The sequence below is a fragment of the Sphaeramia orbicularis genome, chromosome 3 (genome assembly GCF_902148855.1).
Source record: "Sphaeramia orbicularis chromosome 3, fSphaOr1.1, whole genome shotgun sequence".
In the NCBI taxonomy this organism is placed as follows: domain Eukaryota; kingdom Metazoa; phylum Chordata; class Actinopteri; order Kurtiformes; family Apogonidae; genus Sphaeramia; species Sphaeramia orbicularis.
In genome coordinates, this window is record NC_043959.1 from 52,039,906 (window position 1) to 52,053,560 (window position 13,655).

At 37.6% G+C, this 13,655-nt stretch overlaps 1 protein-coding gene across 1 annotated transcript in view; it reads left to right on the forward strand.

Moving 5' to 3' along the window:
• kif18a (kinesin family member 18A) overlaps positions 1-11,279 on the forward strand; it is a 28,494-nt gene extending 17,215 nt beyond the window's left edge. Inside the window, exons 14-18 of the mRNA XM_030159852.1 lie at positions 4,165-4,221; positions 8,671-9,034; positions 10,155-10,247; positions 10,380-10,480; positions 10,725-11,279. Of these exons, the coding sequence (XP_030015712.1) occupies positions 4,165-4,221; positions 8,671-9,034; positions 10,155-10,247; positions 10,380-10,480; positions 10,725-10,861 (752 nt within the window). The 3' untranslated portion in view covers positions 10,862-11,279. The remainder of the gene's footprint in view (positions 1-4,164; positions 4,222-8,670; positions 9,035-10,154; positions 10,248-10,379; positions 10,481-10,724) is intronic.
• The last annotated feature ends 2,376 nt before the right edge of the window (positions 11,280-13,655 follow it).

A 13,655-nucleotide genomic window follows, 5' to 3' on the forward strand; every position in this document is an offset into this window, starting at 1 on the left:
ATGTAGAGAAGGCGTAATTTTATGGGGAGGTAATTCACCCCAGTAATTGCACATATAAATGAGTTATCCCCCTTAATTAACTCTATGAAGTGCATGTAACATTGTCACCCTCCCCCTCCCAGAGAGAGGCTTCGCACTGAGTGAATCTGTGGCAAACTGGTAAGGGAAAATATCTCTCTTGGCCATTTATCTCCTCTAAAATGCAGAATCCTGATTGGTAGCTGGCTGAGGGTTTTAAAATAGCCTTCTGAGTGTTTAGTTGAACTGTGTTTGGTCAAAGTTGAGGTCAGATGCCAGGTATGATGCACAGTAACTTGGCAAAGGTTTGGTATCACAGTTCTGGCAGTCAAGCAGAAAATACTTTGACTTTGACCCAGAAAGTTTTATTTGACTAAATGAGAAAACAAAGACCCCGAGCAACTGAAATCTGTCCATCCTTTGACAAAGATTATGATGCTGACCTTTCTAGTTTTTCAAAGCAAATGATTTATAAAATGATAGGTAATTTATTTGCTGTGGATTTTTTTGTTTGTTTTATTTGATACATACATAAAAATGTAACCAGTTTTTTTTAAAACACTAACCTTTGCCTTGTGTAATTTATAATTCCCCGCAACAACAGTCTATCTCCAGAAATCACTGTCCATATAGAACTAACAGAGAACGAGCCTCCGCCAAGACACCTCAGTCCTCACATGTAACCCAGACTCTGAGCACTTGAACCTATTAATCCCAAATATGTAAATATATTCAAATACAGCCAAGAGTGTGCTTTGCATCCTGAAAGACAATGGTCCAAGGATACCTGAGTGAAAATTTGGAAGAAATCTATGAACAAAATGTTGACTTAGAATGATTTTTAGAAAATTGTTCACTATGATCTTGACCTTCAATCTTCCAAGGTCAGCCTTTTTTGTGGCAATAGATCTTGACACTATACACGTATGTTTACATTCAGAGATATTTTGACCAAGATGTTTTGTTCTGTTTTGCCCCTGTCTTCATTCATTTCTTGAAATGTTGGAGTTTTCTTGACCTTTGTCAGCATTTAATAATCTGTGATCACTATCATCTGTCCAAAATGGTGGACGTTTGACTGTCAGAGAAACTGACCAACACTAGTAAAAATATAATGTAATCATCTTAGATAAGTAGCTGGAGATTTCATGCCCCTCTTAGAATATTAAGAACTATATTGTAAAGTACTGTGTGTCTTGTATTAAATGTGTGTGGCCCACACAAATACATTCCTATTAAGATCATGCTCTTCTCTGTGAAGACAATAACTGTATAGTAGTAGGGTTTCCTCATGGGTTAAGACCAGTGTCAGCACCTAACATTTTAAAGGGGTCATATTTTGCTAAACCCACATTTATTAGTCTTTGGTACATTTATTTGTGTATTTGTGGACTCTAATAGTTCATAAAGTTTGAATTTGAACCCTCCAGGTGCCGCAAACTAAATTTATATTAATTTTGGCAAAAATCGAGTGGACTTCTACAACCCATTTTAATTCCTTCTTAATTTGTTATGTCTGTAACTAGTTATGTCACAACATTTGCACATATAAGGTCAAGACTTCGTATGAACATTTCTCCATGTACGCCATTATTGTTTGTCAGCAGCAGCGGTTGTAGTCCATACTGAAAATATATCCAAACTTCGAGCCAATTACCGAAAATGTTCAGTTGTTGGTTGTATTAGCGAACACAAGTGGTTGAACAGACAGAGCAGCACAGCCAACAACCTGGAGGGGGTGGGGCATGAAGTGGCTCATTTGCATTTAAATGGCCAGTGCTCAAAACAACCTTTCTGGTGTCATCACTCAAAATTAGGGTTGAAGATGGACCTGTGGAGTTGAATTAATGAAGAATTCAGACCCAAACATAGTATTTACAGTTTATGTAGACCACAGGGAAATGTTTTAACATGCATAATTCCACTTCAAAAAAGGCAAAATATCACTCCTTTAAAACAAAAGTGTTTGCACACTGGGGCACTGTTAGCAATTATTTTCACAACTTCTAACCTGTATCCACTGGACCCCCTCCATTGCTCTGTGGGCCCTCCAGAAATGCTGGACCCCATGAAGTTGTCACGTTTACCCTCCCTTTACGGTGCCCCAGCATGCACATATTGCCATCTCTACATAGAGGTGGGTATTGTGACCAGTAATGTTATGATGAATAAAATGTTCATATTAATACATATCATCGGTAATTATGATAAACTAGCGCGTTGACCTGTGGGGAAAGTTGTAGATCACAGGTTCTAGATCCTCTGATACTCGTCCTTTACTTTCTTGGTAAATTCCACTGGTATTTTCAGTTGAATAACCTCTCAGCTAGCATGTCTGTTTCTGCACATGAAATTTGACACCATGGCAACTTGGCCCTATTGGTTGTTGCTGGGTAACCCACTTCAGTTCTATGATTCTATGATTCTGGGCATAGCAACGTGATTAAAGGCCATTGTATTCCAAAATTTTTAATATATCCCAAAATATTGGTCCTATCAACTTGCCATTTTCACTGGTCTCTTCCTTGACCAAAAATACAGTTGTGGAAGAAATTATTGAACCACCCTTGTTTTCTTCAGTTTCTTGTTCATTTTAATGTCTGGTACAAGTAAAGGTACATTTGTTTGGACAAATGTGATGGCAACAAAAATAGCTCATAAGAGTTTAATTTCAGAGCTGATATCTAGCCATTTTCCATGTTTTCTTGATAATAACCAAAATCTCTTCAGTTCTTCCATTAATAGTTATGGCATTGTACTGCCAAAAACAGTGCTTTTAGGCATTCCATATTTTCTTTTCTGTCTGTTTTTCATCACATGATACACACAGGAGTTAGTACTTGATTGCATAACCATAGTTTCTGATGACTTTTGGTGGTCTAATATTTTTTCTGCGACTGTACATAAGTATGCCAAACTGCTCCAGTCAGCTCTTTCCGGATTTTGTGTGACACCCGAGACACACACAGAGTCCACTTCCCTTTTATAATATAGATGTCACACCTTTGTTTCTTTCAGATTTAAAGCCCCTTTTTCTTTCCTGTGTGAAAATTAATGAAACCACACACTATTTCCGGTTTAAATGATCGCAAACACTTGCCAACAAGTCAAATATTTCATAAATGTAGGTAGAACTTGATTCATATTTTTCACATTTAAGGAAAACAATAAAACATCAAATCATGTTAATGACAAAGTAAACAAAATAAAGACGAACATTTATATCACCATAATGATAAGTATGCTGTAAAATTATATTGCAGGTAGTCATGATTATCATTTTATCACTGGTCCCTACTTCTACATGAGATGATATGTTTTTTCAGTAGTTGCTGTTAAATACATTAGTCATGTGTCCTGTCAGGTCACTCCATAAGGCCCAGTGTATTTGGCTTTCATCCAGCCCTGGTGTTTATTGTGGGACCCACGAGGCTGCACTGTTCATTTTTAACTGTCATCCCTGCATGACCTAGCAGCACCAGCCCCTCATGACACATAAGCCATGACAGACAGTGGAGCATGAACCAAAGCTGGCCAACACTACTCAATTACTATGATGGTGTCTATCATTTATCAGACAGCAAACTCTGCACCTGTCCCTCCGTCCCCTGCCAGATTGTTTTGAACAGCGTTTTGTGTCTTTCTGACTGTATATTTGTATCAACCTCCTGTGGGTAGAAGTTTAATATTTAAAAGGTTAAAAGTAGTTCTTAACAGCTCTATTTGTCATTTCGGCTACCAACTATGTCTTTTTACTTTCGCCATGTTGCTTTATGCACAATGCTGTGGGTTCTTTTGAGATTTCATGTCATAATGTCCATTGGGTTCCTAGAGTATTACAATGCAGGCACGTGTGCACAATAAAACCTAAGTGAATTAGAGCTGCTTTTAACAATATTCAGCTTTTGCCATTTCGTTTGGTTTTCTTCCAGAAACAATATTTTCATCAACAGCAAGTACTTTTGACTGTCCTTAACCTCCAGTCCAATAATGAAATAATAATGTAACATTAATATTGATGCATCCTTATGCATAATGAAAACCGCATAAAGGTTGCAGAAGCTTTATAAACTGTTTGCCTTGTCATATTTTTGATGTGTTGATGATGCTTTTTGTTGAATTTGTTTTTGACTTTGTAACTCACAGGTGCAGATGCTCGCACAAACAGAACATCACTGTGCAACGCTGCGCCGTCACCAAAAGGTAGACATGCTCTCCTCTCGCCCCCTGTCCTGCTAACATACTGTAGTCATTCATCTAAAACCCCTGCATACCTGTTAAATCCCCACCGGCCCTCAATCATCTCCCTGTTGGCTTTCTCTCTGTCACCTTTCTCTCAATCCATCACTCCTAAAACAGTACAGTTTTTACAAGGTGCTGCTACTTTATATTTAAGCCGAAAACTTCAGACTTAAGAGTTTTTAATGTTGCATGTAAATTTGGCTTTGGTTTCTGTGCACCGGCAGTTTCACTCCATATTGTTTCTTTTTTTTTTTTTTTATTTGCTGGACATGCTTTCCAGCGAGAAGGACTTGTTCGGAGCGGTAAAATACACAATAAAAATTGGACATGTAATATAATTTGATTTATGGCCATGCTGTAGACATTTTGTCCTGGCCAAAGTTGAATAATGAAATGATGTGAATACTCACAGCCGGGTTTATGGAGGGAAAGCTGTTCATGAGAACCTTTGGGGAGATGTGGCGCAAAAAAAGTTGGTGAAATATTGCAGTTCAAATTGGCTGTAATGATATTTACTGCAGGTGGTCTATATTTTATTGAAACATATTGTGGGAAATGTAACTTTTGAAGAAAACACTAGTGCCAGATGACCAGAGATCCTTGAATGGAAATGAAATATGAAAGCACCAGGGAGGTTGTCACCGGTGCTGTTATACCTCCCAGCATCTTATTATAATAAGCAAACTTGGACAGAGTATTTAGTTATAGAAGTTCTTCTGAAATAATATAAACCCTACTAGCCTTGTCTGTTGGCTAGTATTATATCTTATAGCCCTAAATATTTTTGCTTAGCTATTGTTATTCCCTTTCGTTGTTTCATTCATTTGCCATTACCATCTCTAATCCTTTTAGTTAACTGTACTTCATCTTCATTTAATGTTTTTGTGCACTTACAGCACATTTAAACAATTATCTATATGGTCAGTTGTTCTGTAGGTGTTTTGTCAATAAAATGTTTACCGTTGTGGAAGAAAATGCCCATTCCAATGACCTAAAGCCTAAATATACAACATCTTTATCTACTATCACATACAACGAAGAAAAAAATTAAAGGGGTCATATTTTGTTAAACCCACTTTTATTAGTCTTTGGTACATTTATTTGTGTATTTGGACCCTAACAGTTCATAAAGTTTGAATTTGAACCCTCCAGGTGGTACAAAGCTATCTTTATATTCTCTTTAGCAAAAATTGAGTGGATTTCTACAACCTGTTTTAATTCCTGCTTAATTTGTTAGGTCTATAAATAGTTACGTCATGACATTTGCACATATAAGGCCCAGACTTCCGATGAACATTTTTCCAAGTACACCATTATTGTTTGTCAGCAGCAGCGGTTGTAGTCCATACGGAAAATATGTCCAAACTTCAAGCCGATTACCTAAAATGTTCAGTTGTTGGTTGAATGGGACAGAGCAGCACAGCCAACAACCTGGAAGGGGTGGGGCATGAAGTGTCCATTTGCATTTAAAGGGCCAGTGCTCAAAACGACCTTTCTGGTGTCATTACTCAGGAAAAGGGTTGAAGATGGACCTGTGGAGTTTAATTAATGAAGAATTCAGACCCAAGCCTAGCATTTACAGTTTATGTAGACCACAGGGAAATGTTTTAAAATGAATAATTCCATTTAACAAAAAAAAAAAAAAAAAAAAAAAAAAAAAGCAAAATATCACTCCTTTAAGGCATCAGGAAAGCAGGAAAAATGGACTCTGCTTTGAAAATGACTGATGTGCAATATATTTTAGTCTGGATCAATTTGTCACTAATTTGACAAATCTACAAAGAACATCAGTGCATTTCCAGCCCCATTTAATATTTGAGAAACATTAATGAATGGTTTGTTTGACCTTTTGTTCTTTTACATACAGTGTCGTGTTTACTTATTGTAATCCATGTGATTAATGACGGAGCGTACTGACGCTGTAATTAAATAGTAATCTGCAGCCTTCATCAGTCTGTAAATACATAAAGTAACTGTTCCTGTGCTCCTTCACTGATAGTAGGCTCAATAATATCCTGGTAAATACTTTGCTTGATGTTCCATTTCCTGAAAACAACATTGCAGGCTTGCATCCTGTTTTGCAGTGCACACCATAGCAAACCTTAAACACAGCTTGATAGTAAATAGGCATATAATGTTATCAGTTTATTTCCCTCAAATACAAACAAAAGTGTTGAGTTGCAGTTTGTTTGCATTATTGGGATTGCAAACGTGTGTTTTGTCTCTAATAAAATCATAACTCTGTGCATCCTTCTCAATTATGCATTCACTGACTCACACTTGCTTCCTTGAAAAGCATCCTGTCCATCTTAATTTCACTCTAGAGCTACCTCTCATATATGCATGAAGTATAAACACACAGCAGGTACAGCCCTGCCGATCATGTGCTGCATTATCAGCGGCTCCACATGAGTGTTCATGACAAATTTCAAATGACAGAGAGCTCAAATGCCACTGATGTTTTTTTGTTTTGTTTTTTTAATAAATGAGGCTGTTATTTAACATTCAGACAAACTGCTCTGATCTTCTCCTGACGCTGTTTGTCAGTCCGTTACTGCTTCCTCAGCTCTTAATGGTAGTCACTGCAGCATGTTATGAGAAATAGCTCCACCCTGCAGCTTGCTAAGCCAATCAAATTTGATCGGTTTTAGAGAGGGATGGGGTTTTGAAGGAGTATTAACTCTTCGTAGGCTGGTTAATGGCTGTAAACCTCACAAAAAGTGGTCACTTTTAAGGAATATTTCCGCATTCCACAACTCAGTATTGATTGCAGTGTGTTTACTATGCATCTATCAATATTTTAATGATTTTTTTTTTACTGCATTTTCTTCCACTCCCCCTTTATTCTTTTCTTCTCTACTCACATTCAGTCTTCTCTTTCCTCTTTCTTTTCTTGTCTACATTTTTACCATCCTTTATGCTTTAAATGTCTGTTAGTCTGGCTTTCTCCTCCATTCTACCTTTTCTTTCCCTACCCTAAAATGTTTTTCTCTGTCTAGCATCTAACCCTCCCAATCCCTCTTGAGCTTCATTCATGAAAATGCAGATCCACAGCAGGGCAGGGAAAAACGTCAACAGACGTAAACTCCCCTGCTCCACCAACCAGAAAAGGCGCACTATAAAAAACAGGCAGCAGCAACCAGGCGACCCTAATTCAGCGCAGCCTCCACCAGAAATAGCAACTCATGCATGTATTAATCCCCTACAAGCCAAAAATATGTGATTGAAGGAACTCTGCTGCCATTTATTGCTAAGGACAACTCCTCTGCCACAGAAATGGGCTATTTATCTCTGTCTCCTCTCTCGGTGTGGCGTCTGAAGTCTGACTCACATTTGCTAAATATTGCATTTTGATATTTAGGGAAATGTATAAATCAGTTATTCACATTTCATGTACTGTCCTCTCTTCCCTATGTGCTGGTATTTTTCCTTTTTTTTTTTTTTTTAGCCCCCAACCCCCACCATACCTCTGCAGGAAATGCCATGAGTGTAATGGCCTTCATAATGTGATGCAGACACAACACGTTGACCTCATTATGTTCTGCAACCTGTACACTTTTCTTTGTTGGTGTTTTTCATATTGAACTGAACAACATGATTCTTTTTCTGATTTGATCTGTGTTTTTTAACTTGTGAAAATATATACAAGTTAACAGGATTTTCTATAGTGTTTGAAACAGACGTTTATCATTTAGGTTTAATATTATATATGTAATTAAATATCTATCTGGATGCATTTAATTGCCTTGTGCTATGCATAATATCTTCAACATTACTGATAACACTTGAGTTTAACTGCAGGGGAAAATACATCTCATTTTCATCTCATTCTCTGACATTTTTTAAATTGCACTGTGTAGCAGAATGCTGGCACTTCAGTGCTTACTGCGCTATAACTTACTTTTAACTTTTCTCAAGAAAAAAAGTGACTAAGGCCAGAGTCGATTGCATATAGTTTGGTCATTGATACATATGTCCTGCTGACAAACCAGTCCAGACCTGGCTTCTGTCAAAGCCTCATTCCTCTTGAGTTCCTCTTGACTCAGTGCAAAGTTAGCAACCTTCTCTGTACATGCAAACATCATGATTGATGCAAATGCAGAGTATTTTTTCTATTATCAACAAGCATGAATGATATCATTGTTAATCTAAAATATATTTCATTTGACATTTTGTCATTCATGACTGAAGGAAACAGTTGAATATTATAGCTATAAACTTAAGTTATCAACTATCAACAAGAGTTTGTCACTTTATGTTCTATATTGAAGTTATGATAAAGTGCACCATGTCTATCAAAAAATAAAAATTAACTCACTTTTAACCAGTACATGTACAAAACACTGTGAGATTGGACTCACCTGATGACTGCATTGATTTTAATTTCTTTCCATTTTTCATGACTTTTAGGTCGAGTAAATCAGACGGACATGAAAAAAGAGGCAGCTCCCAAAATGCCCACCAGAAGAAATCTGTCAGAGTCGCTGCCACCCCAGAGTTCCACAGCCACCACCTCACACACACCGGCTTTTGAGGACGGTATCGTTCCTCTGCAGTGCACTCCACAACCCATTCAGAAATCCTCCCGGACCCTAAGCTCCTCCGACTCCATGGACCCCAACATGACTTTTGAAGTTGTAGATGGCGATGATCAAACTGTCGCCAATGCAACCATCATAATTGGCAGCACCAGTCCCTGTCAAGCATCAAAATCTGTGAACTTCTCAGGTCTGAGCCAATCACTCCATCCACCCAAGGCCAACGCAGTGAAAAGGTCAGTAACGGAAAAGAACAACAGTGCTTCTGACTCAGATGTTTTTGTTTTTAACAATATCCAAATCTTTAGCAGGTTTCTTATATGTAGTTGCAGAGAGAGTGAAAATTAATGGCCAACAAAAGCCCAATTGTTTTTTTAAAACTCTTAATATAAATGAAGTAAAATTTGACCAACCTCTGATTGCTGAGCCTTCTGAAAGTTTCAGAGCAAGAACTGTGTGAAAGATGCACATTCTGGATGGTAACTAAACCATTCAAAAGGGATAAATCCCTAAAACCTTATTCGATACCAGACCGAGACAAGAGTGAAAATAACTGGAACATTAGGCCAAGAGGCTTAAGTCGGCTGAGCTGAGCGGCATCCTGGCGGTGAAACAGTAACTTCAACAGGAAGTGGCGAACAAAGAACACAACATTTTAAGCTTTAGCAACACTAAGATGTGTTTTTTATCAAATGAAGCTCCCAGCAGAGGTGCCATCACATTAACACAATGAGTGTTTTTTCCTGGATTTGTTGGATTAGTTTTCTCACAGCCAACGTCAGAATAAAAACACATCACCTCAATTGCCATGGCAAAGCCGCTTGTAAACATCTGTGCTACAACAAACATGCATGAGAAATAGTTTTAATAAAGTCAGAAAATTTGGGACTAATCCAGAATTTATGCGGCACTTCACACCTGCTGCTGTCAACAGATCAAAGTTTAATGCGAAGTTGTTGCACTGAGATAGCATGGAAGAGCATCACCTTCCTAAATATTTATTAGTATTGTAGAGCAAAGTATTTTAGACAGTGATAACTGTTTAAATGATTAACACAAATTTAATGGAAGAGGCTTAACCACACAGCCAGGGAAAGTGCTTCCTCTGGCTGGTGTAGAAAAGTGACTACAAGCTGGGGAAACAGCAGTTCTCCAGATGAGAGTTGGCTTATCAAGAGGCCCCAGCACAGACTTTGGCAAAATACAAGCCCATGTAAAAACAGGAATACCCACACATGAAACATTTCAGATTGGAGTGTAAGTACTGTGTAATTATAGTTGTGTATTTTCACAGATTTAATATAAAACCAGAGGGAATTTGAACTTGCTGCGCTAACATGAATGTATCCTCTGTAGACAACAGATCTCTTCATTACAAGAAGTAAGACGAGCCAACCCCACCTACATGGACATGACATCGTCTGCCCAAGGAAAACGAAAATTTAACCAGTAATGTCCTTTTGTCTTTTCATTTTCTCCTGCACAGCCTCATCTTTTATAAAGGGAGTGGAACATTTAGGGACAAATTACATTTTAGATTCATGTTTGATTTCCTTCTTTTCTCAATCCTTATCATTGTAGCAGCATCAGAGAAGAGATAACGCAGGGCCTTTCTGCACCAAAGCGTATAAAGAAAGACCCCTCAGTGGTCCGAAAACCTCTCAGAGTGCATCGTTTTACTGGTAAGTATTGATATAGAAAAACAGAAATGCATCTATATTTAAATATTTTGGCTTAATTCGGACATTTGTTCAGTTATCTTTTCATGACTAACATATCAAACATGTTTCTGCCTTTTTTTTTTTTTACTTGCAAACCCTTTTTTAGTCCAGACTTTATTAATATGTATGCAACTAAATCAAGTTGCTTTTCTCCCTTTCTGTCATCTTTATTTTTGACACTGTTCTGTTTGTTATCTGCCCCCAGGTTCAGAGGAGAACAGGCCTCGGAGAGTTGTGAGGAGTATTTCTGAAGGAAACCTCAACCTCCTCGAACCTCAGAAATCTAAATCCATTTTCTATAAAACTTCTCAAAAGTTCAAGCAAGTCACCAAGCGGATGTAAAGGAATAAAATCACATTGTTGGACATTTGACATGCCACTGCTTTTCGTCCAAATTCATCTTTTAAACAGAAGTTTCTCAAATGTCTCTGAATAAAACACAGTTATGTAATTTTCATTAAGCCTTACACTGCATTGTACTTGACTGTAAATACATATTTTTTTATAGTTATTATTTTAGATTATTTTGATTTTGTAAGTTTAGCACAGATCATCTCTAATCCTACCTTCAGATATTAAATAGATTTGAAAACACTCATTTTACACATTAACAGCAAGAAGAAAAGATGTCCTGTGGATATTGTGTTTATGTACATCACTGTCCACTATGTAAATTGAACTATTCTCTCAAACAGTGATTAGTTTGGTAGGTGATCACATTTCCCTAGGGCAGCTACTATCAGATGGAGGTTTGAGAAAAAAAACCCACACAAACTTAAACTTCTTTTCACTGGAGCCGTTTGTGTTTTTCTTCTTTTAATTTGATTTCTTTGTCATTTTTCTCTTTTGCCATTAAACATGGGGTTATAGTTGTGTCACTAAAACTGCTTGTTATCAAAGTCTGTTTCTCAATAAATAACTTGTTTTTATAAAAAAAAAAGAAATATGTAATATGTACTTTTTTGTGCATTGCTGCTCACTGTGAATGCGTTATACAATGAGGTTACAAGATGTTCCAGCGATAAGTGACACAGGACAGGCTCAGGGAAGGTGAAAATACAATGGCATGAAAAATTGAACTGACCTGAGAGTGACTCGAAGCATAACTCACAAAGATAACTTTCTCATCTTCTCCCATCGAAAAAGCAACTGTTTCATAAGTCTTTAGGAAAAAGGTGAACCTGGAGCAAAGTGACTGATTAGTCTCTTCCACTGGCTCGTGGGGATTCTGAGTGATACGTGTATTTCACTATTCAACACCCTCAACGTTTAGTCTTCAAAGTGGTGTTAACCACTCTGTATCTTAAAGGCTGGCTTCGGTCCAAACCTTCAACTTCAGAAAACAAAGCATAGACAAAATAAGTCTGTTTGTTCCATGCTTTTACCACTTCTGAATTGTATTTCAAAGATATTTTAGGCTTCCCTGTGTTGCATTTTTAGCCTGATCAGACATAAAGAGTCACTTGGAACAAGCTTTTATTAGAATTCTAAACGTCAAAAAATACCTCCTGCAACTGTGATGAGGTTGGGACCTCATTGCTCTGTCTGGAGAGAACTAGACTTGTCACTTTGAATTTAGTCTTGCAACTTTCAGTGGCACAGCATTCAGTGTGATCTTTATTTTTAGCTCAGGAGCTCAATGCATATATCAGCACTGTACTGCGCAAGCACTGACACCCTCTCATGCTCTCATTCACAAGAATCTCTTCATTGTGTGTGTGTGTGAGAGAGAGAGTGTGTGCGCACACAGGGAGGCAGGTCTTGGCTAAAGTTTATTAACTTTCTCTTAGCCAATAGGGTGCCTTGTGCGTTTTTCCTGCTGACCAATGGGACAGATTGAGAGGTTGGAGGTGGGTGTTGCTTAGCAACTGCAGGTAGAATCTCAGATCATGTCCGACCCATTGTTTTATCTTGCCTCCCTGAGAGACATTACATGCTATGTGTTGTGATTTGTTAGTAAAAAAAACACCTCTGTGTAAATGCGTCACAAAGTTGTTAACTCTATTTTTGTATTGTACAGCTAAGATCACAGGGAGTTTAATGGCATTTCACCCTAAGACAAAGCACCTTTAATGGACTGTCATTATGTTACTACATCTGGCTGTGTTGTTTTCTTTCTAAAGTCCCTGCAGCACATACATGTGAATTCAGTTTTTATTGTTTTTCATATTTTTGCTCCTGTTTACAGGGACAATAACCTTTGCAGAATCTTACACTCAGTTGGTTCCAAACGCACAGGAGACGACTACTAAAAACAAAGACGTATATGTAGATGAAACATGTCCGCATTTGGTTTTGAAGTGTTTTTATTTTTGTTGTGGTGGTGGCAGAGGGTGTAGCAGGTTAAATGTTGCAAACACAGAGCACTGGAGCAATTAATTAGGAATCTTAATTATAATCCTGTTTCAGCAAACCATGAGTGTTGGCCTGGATGAAACTGAGAACATGTTTCTGTAAATACAACAGGAGAAAATAGTCTTTTATTTTCTCTGTTCAGAAGAAAGATGTGAAAAAATGAGCATATGATCCCTCCTACAATGTTCCTGACTCCCACAAGGCAGCACGTCACAGCTGTGAACTTTTCGTCCCCTGTCTAATGAGATGACCTGATATCTCAAAGCAATATGTCACAGTGGAATAACTCATGAAGAGCTGACCAGCAGAACTGCTGTCCTTTAACCACTAATCATGTCACTTGTTGGGTTTTGCTTTACCTCTTGTACTCGCAAAATGACATACATGTACTGCTACTGTACAGTATATGTTATCTAAAAAGAGGTGGAGAACAAACATGTCTATATTTTTAAATGCGGGTAAAAGATCTAAAATATAGAAAAGCAAAAATAAAAAGTGAAAATGCACACGCGTAATTTGGTGAGGAGAAATTACATTTATTTAGTTTTTTAGCTGACAATGTAGCTCCATATGAGAAGTACCAAAGTTGCTTTTGCTCATTGTCCCGTCCCGTGACGCCTAATGCAAATATTTAAATGGGGTTTATGGAAATTCCTTGGATGCACTCTGGATTTGGCATGTAAAGCAGGACTATGAGGATTCTTGTTTACACCGCGTCCATCTGTGTAGAGTACATGAAGTTTTGGAAAGTAAAGGAATACACAGATAATTAAAGAATAAA